This window comes from Danio rerio, chromosome 17 (genome assembly GCF_052040795.2).
Source record: "Danio rerio strain M-AB ecotype USA chromosome 17, GRCz13ab, whole genome shotgun sequence".
Lineage (NCBI taxonomy): Eukaryota > Metazoa > Chordata > Actinopteri > Cypriniformes > Danionidae > Danio > Danio rerio.
Window position 1 is genome coordinate 26,629,427 of NC_141037.1, and position 18,101 is coordinate 26,647,527.

The window sequence follows — 18,101 nt, forward strand, 5'->3', positions numbered from 1 at the left end:
GGAGCAATGCCGCCATCTAGAGGATGAATCAGTAATGCATTATGTTCCATAGTGTCAATTCCCGTTGTAAAACAGGCCAATTCAAACAAAACTCCGTGATACTCGCAGAATCTTTAATATCAATATACATGTACCCAGGAGTGTTAGGTATTAAAATAAAATGTTTTATTTTATTATTATAAAGGTTCACACAGCTTATATTTCCCACCTATGTTAGTAGGACTCTTATTCTGAAAACAGGACGGTTAGCTACATCACCTGCAGCATCTTGTGTTGGGTTTGTGACAGCTCGTGGTCATAAAGCTAAATTCGGGAAAGACGGATTGGGAGTTATTCTGCGCCACCCGGATGAGGCATAAGGTCTGTTGTATTCTGTCTTTTGTTAGTTTAAAGTGTATATTGTGAAACTGTCCGTTTGTTTCAGACACGTGTATGAGGCTGTCTATGGAATAGGCTAAGTTACAACTGTAACGTTACATTAGTAACAAGGCAACAAACACATACAATTATTTAATTTCGAAACACTTTAGTTGTGTATAATTAAGCCCATATTTTATCTGCAGCACAACTCTGGAACAGTTATGAACAGGTCAACTTATTCCCAATGTCAAACTTTTCCACTTCAACCATTGTCATTTGACAATTTGTTAAAATATTTTTGATAACTTGTGCATAATTATTTTGCACGTGTTATTTAAGAGTGCATTAAACTATGAAAGCAGAGCTCTTTAATATCCACAGCCCTTCCAAATAAGGTAAAAATGCTTTTAATTCTAGAGACCATTCATATGGCTCTAAATGGGCTTGTTAAGCCTCTCTAGATATATTTTGCATTTATAAGACACATACCTTGTAAATTTTAGAGAACAATTTAAACAAAGCATTCATATGGCAACTTTAAGTAAAGCTTCCTTGAGAACTACAGGAGCCAACAAATGACGCGAATCAGAACATTTCATCAAAGATGTCCTAAAACTATTGAACAACACTCATTCAATTTGCATCCTCTTCAAAAGCCGATGCTCAATTGTTATTTAACAAATGTATGTTTAATTATTTATTAAATTGATTAATTAAATGGTTTATTACTTTGTGTGTAGGCTTTACCAAAATCACACAAGTGTCAATTTCACGTCACATTCATAACGAAGCGTTTTCCTCGTAAAAGCAAAAATGTCAAATAAATTAAATTAAAATAAAGTCGTTTTTTTTTTTTAAAGAGCCGACTCATCCTTTTGATTGACATTATTTCTTTTGGGTTGTGCAGATTAAGTCATGGAATTTCTACAAAGTATATTGAGTACTGTAAACTCATAGTTATTTTGGTCACAATCATAATGCATGCTTATTTTCCTCATTTTAAAGTTAAAAAAATGTTTACAAATTGATATTTTTCTCATCCCATAACTCTGTGGTAAGTTGTTTTGGAAAATATAAACGGATGTTTCAATATAATGTTAACATACTTTGTGAATTTATGTTAGGAGTTTTTACTGCAAATGTCACATCCAAAATGCTGGAATTGCTCATATATTACTAAAATAAACTTTCCCGTTCAACAACTGTTTTGTAAAGAAAAGAAATTAACAAAAGTATTGAAATTACAAACGAATAACATGGCAACCATTTAGCACAAAAATAAAGATATGTATTTAAAAAAAAAAAAAGATTTATTTAGATATTTACAAAGTACAACAAAAAACATGTCAACAGCTTTTCTTTACATTCTCTCACTTACACACTTACACACTCTCACACACACACACACACACACACACACACACACACACACACACACAACGTTGATCTCAAACATACTCTCCACAGTTGGAGATGATGACCTTCTGTTTGGGTTTGCCATCTTTTGTTCCCTGAGCCTGAGAAACAGCACAAATACAAAGCCATCAGAAACAGGGCAAAATGTAACTTGAATATATTAAATGCAAACTATGTAGTCTGAATTTCCTAAAAGGCAATTAAAACTTTCAAAAAAGCAAGGTTTCAACAAATCAGAATTGGCAATAAATATATTTATAATGCTACAAAATTATTAAGATTATAATTTTTTTAAATAAATTAATGTCAAATAAAAAGTGCTCTTTTGACTTTAAATTCAAAATGAATCAGTTCCCACAAAATATTAAGCAGCAAAGCTAATGAAAAATTATTAAGCAGCAAATCAGCATATTAAAATGGTTTCTGAATGATCTTGCAACACTAAAGACTGGCTTTACCATCATAAAAATAAATGCATTATTTGTGTTTAATCACAACATGTAGTCTTGGTAAGTATTAGAGACTAATTACAAAACATTTAAAAATCCTTTAACCACTAACTTTTGTCAACATTGATTACAAATCTATTCTCCAGTCAGAAACGCACCTCCATGGCCCGGAGCACATCCATGCCCTCTGTGAGCTCTCCGAACACCACATGTTTGCCATCCAGCCAGTCTGTCTTATCAACAGTGATGAAGAACTGTGAACCGTTAGTATTGGGACCAGAATTGGCCATCGAAAGCTGACCTACGAGCACAGTCAAAGACCAGATTTCAGGTGACTATCAACAATCATACTTGCTGATTATTCTAAGACTGTTGCAGTGAACAATAATATAATCATAACAGTTCTTTTAAACTCACCTGCATGGGTGTGCTTCAGGACAAAGTTCTCGTCTTCAAACTTGCGTCCATATATGGATTTCCCCCCAGTGCCATTGTGGTTGGTGAAATCTCCACCCTGGCACATAAACTGAGGGATGATTCTGTGGAAGCTGCTGCCCTTGAATCCAAAGCCTTTCTCATGTGTGCACAAACAACGGAAATTTTCTGAAGAAGAACAAACAAATCAAGCCAAAAGGTTTTTACAATGTTGATGGGATAGAAGTAGGACCGAGTTTAAAAGGATAATGCTGTTATTTTCCTCCCTCTTTGGTCATCACAGATGACAACTAAAATGGTGGTCCTTAATGATTCATAAAATGTCAGTTAAAAAAATATCATGTGTGTATATATATATATATATATATATATATATATATATATATATATATATATATATATATATATATTATTTTTATATTTCTATTATACAGGCAAAGTAGATGTCATTATGTTGATTTGTAAGTGCTGTTGCTGCTCTCAAGGCATTGCATTTATAAATAGATTTGCATTATATGAATCACCATGGACAACTTTCTAGCATTTTTACTTTAGCTAGAATAGGTTCACCATGAATATATACATATAAAAAATTTGGTGAATTTTTATTCCATGCTGACTTTAAGCACACGCAGGAGATGGTTAAATATGTCTGACCTGCAGTCATAGGCACAACATCAGCTCGCAGAAGGAAGCGCAGTCGGCCTGCAGGTTTGTTGCCAATCTTGATATCCATATAGACTTGAGGATTGGTTCTGCCTTTTTTTGCTGGAGGTTCTCCCTGTTCAGGAACATAAAATGCCAATCAGAGAGTATTTACAGGCATCAGAGGGCAATTCAACACCTTTTAAGACCTTTTTAAGACTCTTTCAATACATTTTAAGGCCTTGAAACCACTTTAGGTTTCAACTGGAAACACTGGCGAGATTTTAACTTATAGAATATTTACTGAATATTAATGTAAGAAACTAATCTAAAACTAAAACACTATTCATATACTGAATAAAAATTAATTTTATCTAATACAGCAGATTGACGCCAATAGAATTGCAGAAATAATGGTGTTGTCTTGGTTACTGCAGTAAACAAAATTGCATGATGTCAAATCTAGTAGGATTTCATAAACTACACAGCATCCTGATATTTGCAGATTTAATTCAGGCAAACTTTGGCATACAACCATACATTGCATAATCAACAATAATATAAAATATATTATTATTAAAAAATGTAATACCTTGCAAAACAGCAATTAAGAATATTTAATAACTTTTAAGGGCCTTAAATTTCTCTACATTAATTTACCAACTTTTAATACTTTAAGACCCCGCAGACAACCTTAATCATAGAGTAATAATGATAAAACTAATTTAAAATGGAGCATTAGACTTTGAAAAAAATACATATATAAACAGTAAAATCAAAATGACAATGTTAAGTTATTACTATTATTTTATTTACCATCCAAAAAATAAATAAATAAACCAATACTGTAACTTTCGGACCTCTTGTGTCTCTGTACTTGCTGATTCTGCAGCTGACTCGGCCTCTTCACTCTCCTCTGCTTTCTTCCCCGAGAACTTCTTCAGCCAGTCATCGTCAGACCACACTATAGGCAGAACAGCATAATTTACTTTATGCAAGTGTATTAATTTAGAGTGGCAATCCCAGAATAAAGGTGTTAGGGGCCATTCACTTTTGACATCTTTTGCACGTGCAAGTTTGTTATTCTCTGTTCAACCGAAACAACGATGGTGAAAGCACACAAGATGATGTTATCTTAGCATTTCATCTTAGCATATCACTCAAGTTGTTGCATGTTTTCCAGTCATTTTTAGGATTGATTTGTTATTTAGAATAATAACTGTATAATAATAGTAATAACACATACTGCTACGAGTAAAGACAAAAACACTAAAGAGCCTGCTTTTTATAATTCAAACTTATATGTAATTTAACTGAAAATTTGAAAGCAAACTACATTTTAATGAGCTATATCATTGTAACAGATGTTTTCTGATGTTTTTGTTTACAGCATCAATACCTTTTAGCTTAGTTTTGTTTATATATATTCTTATGAACTCAGCTTTAGGTATGGGTGTAAACAGCATATATTTATAAAGTACAAATCAGAAGTTGGCAGTGAGTATGTGTCAAGACATTAAACAGAAAAATCAACCACAATCAATTTTCCATCACCTGGGCGAGAGGAGCCCTCTTTAATTCTCATGGGTTTGGCGATGTTCACCCTGATGGTTCTGCCAAACAGCTCAGACTCGTTCTGAAAAACACATTACCAAATGCATAAAAACCTCCACTCTGCACATCCTGATAGTGTTGAACTTTATAAATCCACAGAATTCAGTAAATTCAAATTCGATGAACTCACCATGTTATCAATAGCAGCTGCTGAATCCTAGAGGGGAAAAGACAGAACTTTAATTAAGTGACAAATTGATACCAAAGCTTCTAATGCAGAGAAACAACAGTACAGTGTATAAAGTAGCAACACTGTTTGAATAAGTGAATCATAAAAAGCATCAAAGTTAATGTCACTTTGATGATGCACATTTCGCGTTATTTTAACTTAATTCAGTGTAGATGTATATGATATTCACCTCTGCCAGCTCGAACTCGATAAAAGCAAAGCCTCTGTGTTTCTCTGTTGGTAAAGACAGGATGTTAAAGTGGTAGTAAAAATCGGTCGTACGTTCACATGGTAAAGTTGTAAAGTAAATGTAACTTCTGTGTATTTGTCACCTGTCTCATAATCTAACGGGATCTGAATATCTGTAATGTCACCGAAAGGAATAAACGCAGCGTGCAGCACTTTCTCATCCACCTCCTCTGCAAGACCACCTAGAAAATAATAATAACGTTTCACTTAGTGCGATATGTCACTTTAAACGGACTGAGCGCTCAACTCTTGCTCATATTTCATGAATTGCTGCTTTCCCGGATACAACTAAAAACGTGTACTGCGTCGATAAAAATGTACGAGGCTAGAGGATTAAACTAGCCAACTGAACGAGCAAAACGTTTGTTAGTTAAATTAATAAATTTTATGTTTTCTTACCAACATAAAGAACACGTTTGCTGGCCGCCATCTTGCGTGTAACCTTTGACTTCAGGCTGTGTTCTTCACCACTGAGGTTTGGTATGTCGCCCTCTGGTGAACTGGAGTAAAATCTGATTGACATTTTGACACTCTGGATTCATTATGTACTTCGGGGGCGCCACAGTGGAGAAAAAAGGTCGCTGGTTTGAGCCTTAGCTGGGTCAGTTTGGAGTTTGAATGTTCTCCCTGTATTTGTGCTGCCCACACTTCTAACAACCGTCTTTTAAACAGACTAATGAATGCAAATAGGTTGAATGTGATGTACATATCAGTTATGTATATTTGTGCATAGTTGTAATTAAAATATACATTTTTAAATTGTGCTTTCTGCTTGTACTAATGCAACACGTACATTTCTATCACAAATAAAAAAAGAGTTTAATTATTTAATCACTATTGTGAATTGGCATGAAAAGCAGTCCAATATTTAACGCAAAGGTACTGCATTTTTGTGAATCAGTTAATTAAATAGTACTATCATGATTTATAAAGTTTCTATTGTGATATTACTAAAGTTGCCATTGAAAGAAAATCTGGATATACATATGCATAATTGAATAGGCCTAATAATAAGTTTAATGCATGGAAATAACATACTGTGTGAGCCTCAAACACCTCATTCTCATGTAAATCCAGGGTAAAAAAAAAAAAAAAAACAGAAAAATAAGCAAATCAGAGAATAACACTGACAGTTACCTCAGGAATATTTGATCGCTACAGACCCTGATAGAAACTTCTGTTTAGAATTCTGAAATGCGTGGCACTGAGCAGTTTCTGGTGTGCGACCTGCTTTAGATAGTATCTATTTACAGCTTGTCTAAACATAAAATTCAGGAAAAATAGAATATGTTTAATCTGCTGTTGAACTGTATCTTTTGTTGGTTTAGTGTAAATTATATTCACTTTGCTGTTTATGTTTGTAATGAGGCAACAGACACATGTAAACTATTGAATTAGCATTTAATGCCCATTTATGCCTAACTCGGGAGCAGTAATGGACAGATAGATCATCACTTGCTCCTAATGCGGACCTCTTCTTCTCAACTTGTAATTTGACAAGCTCTCTACTAAATTTGTTTAAATATTGTTTTTGACGACTTAATGATTATTTTGCACATTTGTATTTCAGAGTACATCACACTGTGTGAGCATCAGAGACATAAGCGTCATATTCACAAAATAAGGTAAAAACAGCTTTTCATTCATTAATTTTCTCTTCAGCTTCGCCCCATTATTAATTAGGGGTCGCCACAGGTGAATGAACCCCCAACTTATCCAGCATATGTTTTACGCAGTGGATGCCCTTCCAGCTGCAACCCAGTGCTGGAAAACACTCATTCACACTTATACACTACAGTCAATTTAGTTTATTCAATTCACCTATAGCGCATTTCTTTGGCCGGTTAGAAATTTAGTATGGCTTGACACTGTGCATGACTGTCACATGTGGCATCAAAATACCACGACAGCGCTCAGAGATCAGTTGATTGAATCAGCCGGTGGCGTATCTGAAGAGCGACTGCAGGAGCTGCGATGACAACACCGATATTACACGATCGGCTGGATTCACCGCAGGACAACAACGACATGTGATTTGGGTTTATTATTAGACAAATTTCATCTCACAAATTTCATAACAGTCAGTTGGCGTTTCGGTGTGGAGTTTGCATGTTCTCCCCGCATTCGCTTGGGTTTCCTCTGGGTGCTCTGATTTCCCCCACATGCGGTACAGGTGAATTGGGTAGGCTAAATTGTCCGTATAGTGTATGAGTGTGTATAGATGTTTTCCAGAGATGGGTTGCAGCTGGAAAGGCATCCGCTAAGTAAAACATATCCTGCATAAGTTTAATAAAGGGACTAAGCCGAAAAAAAAATGAATGAATGTTGTATAGGCTACTTAAAATTAACTCATAAATCCCTTATTGTTTAAAAATGAACTATAGTTTGTAGAGACTGTATTCTCTTTTATTTTTACTGTAAATCTTTTGTTGTTAAAAATAAATGATGATGATGACGCCATGTGATCGGTTATCATAACTGCCACGACTTTGAGCACCGAAGTGTCTGGCTTGACAGCTCCGTTTTCAACTGCGCTCGGCTAATCTTCTTGATCACCGACTGCAGCCGTGGTTTAAGTCGAATACACCTATTGGCTCCGGTCATGTGATTAGTATCAGCTAAAAGTAAAATAGGATATTATTAATATTTATGTCAGCATTGGCCAATTAAGCAGAATATTTAACCTGTATATGAATGAACTGTCCATGTGGTCATTTTTGATAAAAAAATAAAATAAAATTATTGTCACCAAAAATGGCCTTCTAGTCTTGGCTAAATGTATATAAAAAAAAGAAACGCACAGAAAATAAGTTCATTTTAAATAGTTATCCCTTTATTTAGAGTGCCACACCACTCAAGTTACTGTCATGGGACAAGTGAGGTCCAATCAAAGCAGCAAACTCACAGCTCACAGAAGAAGCACGTCAGCACTTCCTCAGGAAAAAAAATCAGTCCTGGCTACAAGACAGAGGCTCTTTCCTCACAGAAAGACCTCTTCTGAAAATCAACTTCAGGTGATAAAAATCATTACAGAGTTAACAATATAAGCCCTGCAACAAAACGGTTTTCTTTATGTTCAAGTATTGTTTTGTATTTTTCTCTTTTTTTATATATATATATTTTCTGTTTTCTGTTTCTATTGGTTGCCACCAGACAACACCAGACAGTGGTGATCTCTCTTCAGCTGTTCAGCTTCACCCTGTGGAAAACAAATTTAAATTAAAGCAAATTTTCTGAATCATTTTAACCACGGCCAGAAACAGCCTGGACACTAATAATAATGATTAATAGTGAGGAACGTTACTGGTCAGGATGTTGCGGCTGCAGTGGCAGCAGTGACTCCCACTTTCTGTGTTGCGTCTTTCTTGGCCTGATGAGCCTGAAGCACAGCGACAGCCTCCTCCACCTGAAAAACACAAATAATCACTGAGATCTGTTCATGAGTTCACACTTGCAGACCATCAAATGAATTACAGTGATGTCTCTGAGCTGGAAATAAAACCCTAACTCGCGTTATCCCCCTTGACAGGAGAGAGAGCCGTTCGAGCGCAGTGTGTAGCCTGGCCTCAGAATGCTCCTGGCACTGGTTTTGAAGGTGCAGAATTGGGTTTGCAAAGGAATGCTGAAAGCTGAGAGATAATGGAGGTAGGGGGTATTTGATTACTTTTAGGGGTTTATTCTTATCAGTGGCGGTTCTAGACCACCGTAACTTAGGGGGGTGGGCAGGGGCCACTTGTTCTTTTAGGGGGCACACTTTAACATGAATCACAAACTACTAAACAATTATTCAAAGTCTAATGTTTCATGCATCACTCTGCAGTCTTCATAAACAAGCTAATTAAATAAGTTAAACTCATAATCTTCCACGTTCATTTATTTGACAAGTAAGTTATCACCGTATTTCACATAAAACAAAAATAATTCTTCTGGAGTCATAATAAGTCTTATTTCTTATAGTTTATTTATTGAATAAAAGCAGTTTTTAATAAAAAAAAACACATTTAAGGTCAGTATTATTAGCCTCCTTAAGAAGTATTTACTGTATATTTTTGATTGTCTATACAATAAACCAGTTATACAATAACTTGACTAATTATTCCAACTTTCCTAGTTTACAAAAGTCTTTAAATTACACTTTAATCTGACTTAAAGACTGTAAAATACTCAAAGGGACTTTGTCTGAATACAACTATCTTGCAAAATAACTAGTAAAATATTATGCACTATAACTGTCATCATGGGAATGATAAAAAAGTAGTTATTAGAAATTAGTTAAACTATTATGTTTAAAAACATGTTGTAAAATCATGCGTTTGAAGACTCGTGGTTTATGGCACTACTGAAATCAAAAACTAATGAAGGCAAATCTAAAAGAATGGAATTACATGAGTGTATTTGGTTGACTTGAAGAAACCCAATGGGGAAACAGAAATCTCTCTGGGTCGTTAATATATTGATATCTTACGGGATTGTAACAACATGAGGGTTCTTAAACAGGGTGCCCGTGGGGTCTTAAAAAGTATTAAAGAGTTAAAGAGTTGATCAATCAATTATGATAAAATGAAGGCCCTTAAAAGGCATTAAAAAGTTTTAATCACGTTTTTACGAGGTCTCAAATTTTGTTCAAGCATTACCCGAAGTGTTTGACTGTAAAAAAAGCACAAATATATTTATTTTCCTCCTAATATTAACAACGGCAAGCTCTATCCACGCGATTGGCCTGTCACTGAAAACAACCACGTAATTTGTTCTTTCAAGCTTTGTGTCTTCCAAGCTTATCTAAGTTCTGTTGCATGGTTGTGCTCCATTGATTTATTTAACTACAACTGTTTATTACCAACTGTTTATTGAGTTAAAGGTTTGACACTGATTAGAACTTGAAGTGGCGATGAGGTCTACTGAGATGGTCTTTAAAAGTCTTAAAAAGGTATTAAAATTACCCTCAGGGTTTCTGCATATACCCTGTTAAATGAAGAACACATTTTCATTTTGAACTAAATTAACTCTTCAACCACATAAATTTATGACTTTAATAGCCACAAAGTTAACTAATAGTCCACTATTATCATATTTAGACTGCCCCTCAGAATCATTATTTCTGAGACTCGGCATAAATTAATGCATTGAATCTCCCATTCAGTCAATAGGCTTTGCATTGTTAACAGCTTATAACTCTTTCAATTATTGCACTTAACTGTATTGCGCTTAACTGTAACAACAAGCTTTTATCATAGTTAGCGACTGTCACCTTAGAGCGCAGAGACTCATGGGACTCCAGCATGTGCAGCAGCTCAGAGTTGTCGATTTCGAGCAGCATTCCTGTGATTTTTCCAGCTAGACTGGGATGCATCGCCTGGATAAGAGGGAACAAACGCTCACCTGAGGGAAACAAAAACAAAGTAGATCATTACACAGAAGAATCAAACCAGACTCGTGCATAAAACTGTCATGTCCTGGAGAGTGTTTGATTATGTTTAGAAAAGGCTGAGCATGCTTACAGCCTCCTCATCTCACCAAGCATCTGTTTCTGTTCCTGAGGAGGAGCAGCAGCTAACATGGAGGCAGTGAGAGGCTCCTGACCCTGAACATGAACAGCCGGCTGAGCCTAAGCAGAGAAAAAAAAAAATCACAAGATAACATTTACATCTGGATTTCAAATCAAACAGTACACTTTATTTGGATTATCTGCTTTAGATGTTCTGTTGACTATAACTTTGCAAATACATGTCAAAAGGAAATCATTAGACTATTAGTAATCTATTGGGTTAAGGTTGATAGAATAAGTTGACACGTATTTAAGTTATTAATAGCATGTTCTCCCCGCATTCGCATGGGTTTCCTCCGTTTGCTCTGGTTTCCCCCACAGTGCAAAGACATGCGGTACAGGTGAATTGGATAGGCTAAATTGTCCGTAGTGTATGAGTGTGAATAAGTGTGTTTGGATGTTTCCCAGAGATGGGTTGCAGCTGGATGGGCATCCGCTGCGTGAAACAAATGCTGGATAAGTTGGTGTTTCATTCCACTGTGGCGACCCCAGATTGATAAAGGGACTAAGCCGAAAAGAAAATGAATGAAAGAAGTTATTAATAGTCAGTAGAATGGCTTTTAAGAAACCATCAGATTAAAGTGTTAGCATATGTTAAGCAAATGTTTTACTAATATCTGATTTTAGTGGTAGTTGCAAAGTTGTTTTTAAAGATAACAAATAGACTTAAATGCCAAAGTCCCTTTAAGGCAAGTCATTTCACTCGACGGCCATCTTTGAAACACCTTTCGGGCAGTATGTTCGAGAATTCTGTCTGAATGGGTGAACATCAAATTCTCCAAAACTGCTTGCTTGCTTGTCTTGTGTATTCTATAGTCTTTGAAAATGCTTCGTGAGTTTTTAAAAAAATAATAATAATTTACTATTGGAATTTTATTGTTCTGGCCATTAGCTATTTAAACATAAATATTAAAATTCTTTAAAGTTTTATATAGAAAGAAATTAATAGAAACATCTGTCAATTTAAACATTGTTTTAAAATATACCAACTTATTTTTTTTTTTATAAAAAAATAAAATAAAGACATGGTACCTGTATATTGTATCTTTATCCTCTTTGACCTACCTTTGACACTTAACAATATACATAGAAAGAACATTAAATGCAAGTTAGGGGTCTACCTAAAGTCTGATATGAATAAGGATACTTATTCCGATATTAAACGGTGCGAATTACAGGGGGGTTAGGGGGGACTTACCCCCTAATTAATGCTCAATCCCCCCTCAAGGATGTCAAAACAAGATGTATGGGCGGGTCAGTGCTTAAATAATGAGAAATATTTTTCCCTGATCTGTATCGTATTTAACATAATTCAAATAATAGATAATACAAATATACATTTGATCACCCCTATAAATGGTTCATACTAGGGATGCACTGATACCGATACCAGTATCGTGTCGATACTTAGTTAAAATACCCGTATGTACATGAAATGCTGATACTACACACTGATACCACTCAACAGCATTTCACTATGTGGATGTGATTTGTTGTCCTACCTGACTTCAACGTCTTAATGTATTAATTAATGTATTATATATTAAAAGCTTAGTCCTTTTAAACAATGCATTTATAAAATACATTATTAATGAATCTATAGGCTACTGAAGAATAAACCAAATATTCAATATGACCCTTGCATAATGATCACAGCAAAACAAGCTAGCACTCATTTATATATAAACTATAAATATAAATCGCAAAAAAAATTCAAGTAATGGAACATTATATGTAAAAAATCTAAACTATTATATAGTAGACTACAGGCTAAATAAAAGCGCCTCGTCAGAGGTGAACATCACTGCGTATGTCGAGACAAAATCGCTTGAAACATCTTAATATTTTAGAGAAAATAGTCAAAGTTTGCATAACCAACTATTGATCTCCAGTGTCGAGGAGAGTTTAGCTCCAACCCTAATCAAACACACCTGAACCAGCTAATTAAGCTCTTACTAGATGTACTAGAAACTTCCTGGCAGGTGTGTAGAAGCAAGTTGGAGCTAAACTCAGCAGGGCACCGGCCCTCCAGGACCAAGTTTAAATACCCCTGGTCTAAACTATCTAACCAGATCTAGGTCAGCGATGAATATTGTAAGTGGTCACCAGACACTTTTCTTGTAAAATAGATGTTCGTATTAACATATAGCCTAAAAGTAAAGTAAAATTAGTCGCATAGTTTGAGCTACAGTAACTTCTGAAATATTCAGGTTACTGAATGTCAGAATGCATTAAATATCCCTCAAAACACTGAAAACGTAAATGCGTCTTATTAATAAATTTGATGTCATTTAAATAAATAGATACATTTGATTAACTAAAAACTTACCATAAAAGTTGACCCCCCAATCGCCAATGTATAATTCGCACCCTAATATTAAAATTTATAAAATAATAACATATTATTATACCTGTTTCTAATTTAAAAACACACATTAGTACATGTTTTACCTTTTGAGTTTAAACATGCATGAGAGGATTCAATTTGTAATCCATGACATCAGAAAGAAACCGTTGAATCTGGTTGATATAATTACTGAATTAACTGTGAATCTTTGTCAGTTTTTATGTACGTGCAGTATATCAGCATATATTACCTGCTGCAGAGCGATGGGCTGCACTACCTGAGGCTGAGTGTTTCGGATGGTGGAGGCATATTTGTATGGTGGCATGGCACGTGGGGTCGTCATCCCCATGGCAGGACGGGGACCCATCGGTTGGCCAGTCCCTCCTAGTAAAGCCAAGAGGAAAAGAATTAATGTGATGATCAGATAGAATAAACACCAATAAATAAGCACGCTTAAAATCAATAAAGGGATAGTTTGCACAAAAATAATACAAATTCTGTTCTTCACTTGTTCCAAACCTGTCTGAGTTTCTTTCTTCTGTTGAACAAAAAAAAAAAGAAAATATTTTAAAGAATGTTAGAAAAGGGTAGCCATTGACATCCATAGTAGAAAGTACCATATTAGTCCATGATTTCTAACATTCTTCAGAATATCTTCTTTTGTGTTCAAAAAAATCATCATAAGTTCACCATAAGGCAAAGAGTGAGCAAAATTATGACAAAATTTCAGCAGAAGAAAGAAACTCATTCACAGGGTGAATAAATTGTGAGTAAAAAATCCCTTTTGGGTGAACTATTCCTTTAAATGTGTAGTTTGTGATGCTTTTCATTCTAATGTGATTATAGTAAGGTAAACAAACTTAAAAATGTCTAGCTTTTAGTATTTTTTTTATCTTCAGGAAAGCAGATCACAGTGGGCCATCATCATCAGTGGGTGGGTTTTCTCACCCACTCTCTGTGCACCTGTGGGCATCCCGCGTGGGCCTTGGTTGGAAGCATTGGGTGCCAGGTGGCGAATGTTAGCCCGGGGCCCTGGCTGGCGTAAGGAGCTGGGCATGCCCTGGAAACCACCCTGACCTCTGCCACCCTGCTGCTGCCAGCGCGGGTTTGGACGCATCTGGGTGAGCTGGTTTGGTGCATAGTATGTTGTTCTGTTCTGGGCCTGTGATGGTGCATTTGAAAGAAGGAAACTGTATAATTTATCACAGGGATTATTAATCATTTAATGGGACATTTTACTAGTTTAGAGCTCTTCTATATTTATGCAGATTTATTTTGAGATTTACAGTTGAAATCAGAACTATTACCCCCATACAACCCCCCCCCCCCTTTTTTTTTAATTATTTGTATTTCTTTTCAAATATTTCCAAAATGATATTTAACATAGCAGGAAATTTTCACAGTATGTTTGATAATATTTTTCTGTCTTATTTGTTTTATTTTGGCTAGAATAAAACCAGTTTAAATTTTTTAAAAGCATTTTAAGGTCAAAATTATTAAACCTGCCTAGTTAATCCAATTAACCTATTAAAGCAATTAAATTTCACTTTAAGCTGTATAGAAGTGTCTTGAAAAATATCTAGCAAAAATATCTAGTAAAATATTATTTTCTGTCATCATGTATTTAGAAATGTGTTGAAAAAATGTATATCCGTTAAACAGAAATTGGAGAAAAAAATAAAAAGGGGCAATAATTCAATTGTATATTTTCCAACATAAATCCTAAATGCTTTGATAAAACATAACTGTCAAAATAAAGTCACATTACAGTCACGATGACTTAAAAGTTGTAAAAAGAAAATACTAATTGAATTAAATTAATTTAAATATAAAATTTTAGATAAGAAGCAAACAACATAAAAAGCCAAAACTAGAAGTCAAGATTATGTGTGAAGTCGAAATGAAATTATAAGATACATTTCTACTTATCTCAAACAAATTCCATCTATTTTAATATTGACTTTTTGTCATAAGTATGACTTTTAATACCATAATCTTAAAATAACAAAATGTTGTAATTAAATATTTATTTTTTATTGTCTCATAATATTAACTTTTTATATTATAATTGACATCTCAGCATTTTTTTTGTGTTATCTCCATAATTATGGTGTAATTTTGACCTATTTTGCAATTAATGATTAGATAATTATGACTTATTTGTCATATCTAATAATTGTTTACATATGGTTATGACCTTTCTGTTAACAAATCAAAATTATGAGTCAATTGGAATTGTATCACATCATGTTTATGTTATAATTGACATTAGTGAGGCTGATTTTCATATTTATTTCCATGGTTGTCTCAGATTTTAGTTCCTTACACACCTGTGGCACGGCTGGCATGAAGTATCCGCCGGCAGGCTGGAACTGGTTGATGATGGCATTGGCAGGCATGGCCCTCATACCGGCAATCCGCTGCATGTACTGGTTGGTCAGATGAGCTTTGCGCTCTTCTTTACGTTGAGCTAGGGCTACGTATAGTGGTTTGGAGCCCACAATACGCCCATTCATCTCTGTCACAGCCTTTGTGGCTTCCTCAGGAGAGGAGAAACACACAAAACCAAAACCTTTGGACCTGCCCTCCTCCAGCATCACCTACAAAAAAAAAATAAAAGAAAAAATTAAAATAGATTAAAAGAAAAAAAAAAGAAAATACATTAGAAAATACCAAATCCTTTAACATAAACAAAGTTCTTTGAAGAAAAATAGGTGAAATCTATCTAAGTTTGCACGCAGACTTTTAAAGCAAATGTCATGTATGAAATTTAGTCAAATTTGCTTGAATTAGTTTGCAATATTCAGTTTAGTACATTTACTCTCTTAGTATGTACTGTAAATCTAGTCATGTACATAAGCCTAGTCTTGTCGAAATTAAACCATGCTATACAAGAATACATTTTACTTAAGAACATTTGAATAAACAAGGCAGATTTCTTGTTACGATCTATATGATATACCAAAAAAGCAGTAATGAGGTATACCTAACCAAACTCAAAGACCTTAATCCATAATACACAATACATAATGATAGTAAAAGTCAGTGTTTTTGAGTATGAACGTGCCATTTCAAGAGTTCACACTTAGCTGATGATTGATAGTAAAACGTGTTTGGCATGCTGTCCCAGGAGAGAGGCCTGAGCTCAGAATATCCTTGAGCCTGGGGCTCCCTCCCGTTTGAAGGGAGAGAGGAGAGATTGAGCTCGGGTAGTTCTCGAGAACTCCCTTCTTGTGAACTGCTGAGATATATCTGACTAAGAGTTGCCTTAGGATGTTATTTTGAAGTAGTCAGTTTACTTAAGGTGTATGTCTTTGCATGGTGGGAGGAAACTGGAAAACCTGGGGAAAACCGGCGCCAAACACTGGGAGAACATGCAAACTCTACACAGAAACACCGACCGGCTAGGAGAGAGCTGAACCAGAGGCGTTTTTGCTATAAGGCAACCGTTCTACCCACTGGGCCACTATGCTACCCTATCAGAGAAGGGAGGAATAGCAGTGGAAGGGGGGATTCTTCAGGACGAAGATGACTGGAGTAGAAAGCTCTGGTAATTTATAGTGTGTCAGTTTTCATCTGATTGGTGCAAATATACAGCTAATGCGGTACCAGCTGTGTTCAATCATAAGCATGTGATCCTCTCGAAATTAGTTTATTAATGAAACACTTTTTCGCTGCGTCCCAATTCGCATACTTATACTATGCCCTAAAAGTATGTACTGTTTTTGTGAGGGAAAGGTTTATACTTTTGAGTGTGCAACAGAAGAGTATGCAAGCTTTAGGACATTCTACTTCCTCTTTAACAGATCATTGTGTTGCTTAGTTATGCCCCCTGTCAATCATCCACACATCCTCCACATTTCTGTCATATTTAATTTCCTACCTTATTGAAGCAGCAGCAGCAGGTTAATCTCCCATTTATGAGTCTTTCATGCAGTTAAATCTCCTCAGGTCTTTGGATAATACTGCATTCAGACGTTTTGACGTCCAAACGCGTCTTTATATAAGTTCAGTATTGTTGTTGCAGTTGAAATATAACACAGATAATGCGATTTAAATATTTTCCAGTAGGCTAGATATCATTCATAGAATAGTCATTCAAACATCTTTACTGAAGCCTTCTATGATGCCATCAATCATGTTTTCTAGTTTATTTGAACTTTTCACACGCGTTTGTAGTCATCGAATTTGTGTCCATGCAATGCGCAATGTATTGTGGGCAATATCAGTGGTTAGAGTATGGAAACTTCTACACTTAAATTTTTTACTGGAAATGGCAAACCATCTGGGAACCTCTGGCATACTCATTTCAACATACTATGGTTTGGGACATACTAATTCTATTTTCAAATACTATTTAGAACGGATAGTATGCAGATTGCGACGCAGCATTTGAGTAGTAGAACATTAACTCCAGGTGACTTAAAACAGCAGATCACTATGCAGGTACTGTGTACACCTAACAGCAAAAAGAACAGTACAAACTGTGTAAATATAACTGGAAAAGCAGTATCAGAAACTTGAGTAGATTTGACTTCCTTAACTTTGATCTTCTCAAAGAATCAGTAAACTTAACAAACAATTGCAAGTAAAAAATTTTTTTAATTTCTACAAGCTTGAAGTGAGTACTAATCTAAAATGTTCTGTTTCTTTTTATTTTTGCCTAATCAAAATTATTTAATGTAGAAATTACTTTAGTTTTTTTCTGTAGTATAATTTTTTTTAATCAAAGTGCATGTTTCCTATGCTAAAAGCCATGTGGAAAGCATTGTCTTGAAGGTATTCATTTTTTTATTTGAAATATGCCTTTAAATGCCATCCTCTTTCCACTGTGACCACCAGAAATGTTGTTTGGAATTCACCCAAAGTGAT

At 35.0% G+C, this 18,101-nt stretch overlaps 2 protein-coding genes and 1 long non-coding RNA gene across 4 annotated transcripts in view; 1 reads left to right on the forward strand and 2 right to left on the reverse strand.

Moving 5' to 3' along the window:
* Positions 1-14,359, forward strand: LOC141378570 (uncharacterized). The gene is made up of 6 exons (XR_015513408.1): positions 1-147; positions 221-360; positions 2,372-2,556; positions 6,908-6,962; positions 8,867-8,982; positions 14,129-14,359. It is a non-coding gene; the product is annotated as an uncharacterized LOC141378570 (long non-coding RNA).
* ppie (peptidylprolyl isomerase E (cyclophilin E)) lies at positions 1,627-5,786 on the reverse strand. The gene is made up of 10 exons (NM_001017678.2): positions 5,737-5,786; positions 5,421-5,519; positions 5,279-5,322; positions 5,050-5,076; positions 4,860-4,941; positions 4,166-4,269; positions 3,318-3,441; positions 2,643-2,828; positions 2,384-2,526; positions 1,627-1,877 (listed from the first exon to the last, which is right to left on the reverse strand). The coding sequence occupies exons 1-10, from the start codon at positions 5,765-5,767 to the stop codon at positions 1,809-1,811; spliced, it is 909 nt and encodes a 302-aa protein (NP_001017678.1). The 5' UTR covers positions 5,768-5,786; the 3' UTR covers positions 1,627-1,808.
* The window catches only part of pabpc4 (poly(A) binding protein, cytoplasmic 4 (inducible form)), a 20,955-nt gene continuing 11,002 nt past the window's right edge, over positions 8,149-18,101 (reverse strand). Inside the window, exons 8-14 of one of the 2 annotated variants that reach the window (XM_087288600.1) lie at positions 15,560-15,829; positions 14,193-14,391; positions 13,480-13,613; positions 10,852-10,942; positions 10,586-10,716; positions 8,642-8,743; positions 8,149-8,536 (exon numbers count right to left, since the gene is read on the reverse strand). In XM_087288600.1, coding sequence (XP_087144726.1) covers positions 8,645-8,743; positions 10,586-10,716; positions 10,852-10,942; positions 13,480-13,613; positions 14,193-14,391; positions 15,560-15,829 — 924 coding nt within the window. In that variant the 3' untranslated portion in view covers positions 8,149-8,536; positions 8,642-8,644. 2 annotated transcript variants of the gene reach the window in all.

Excerpts from the sequence above, each read along its gene's own strand:
- ppie (NM_001017678.2), bottom strand. The coding sequence starts at position 5,767 with ATGGCGGCCAGCAAACGTGTTCTTTATGTTG. Across the intron at positions 5,323-5,420 it reads CCCGTTAGATTATGAGACAG|AGAAACACAGAGGCTTTGCT; the intron begins GTGACAAATACA and ends CTTTACCAACAG. Across the intron at positions 4,270-4,859 it reads AGAGGGCTCCTCTCGCCCAG|TGTGGTCTGACGATGACTGG; the intron begins GTGATGGAAAAT and ends TTCTGCCTATAG.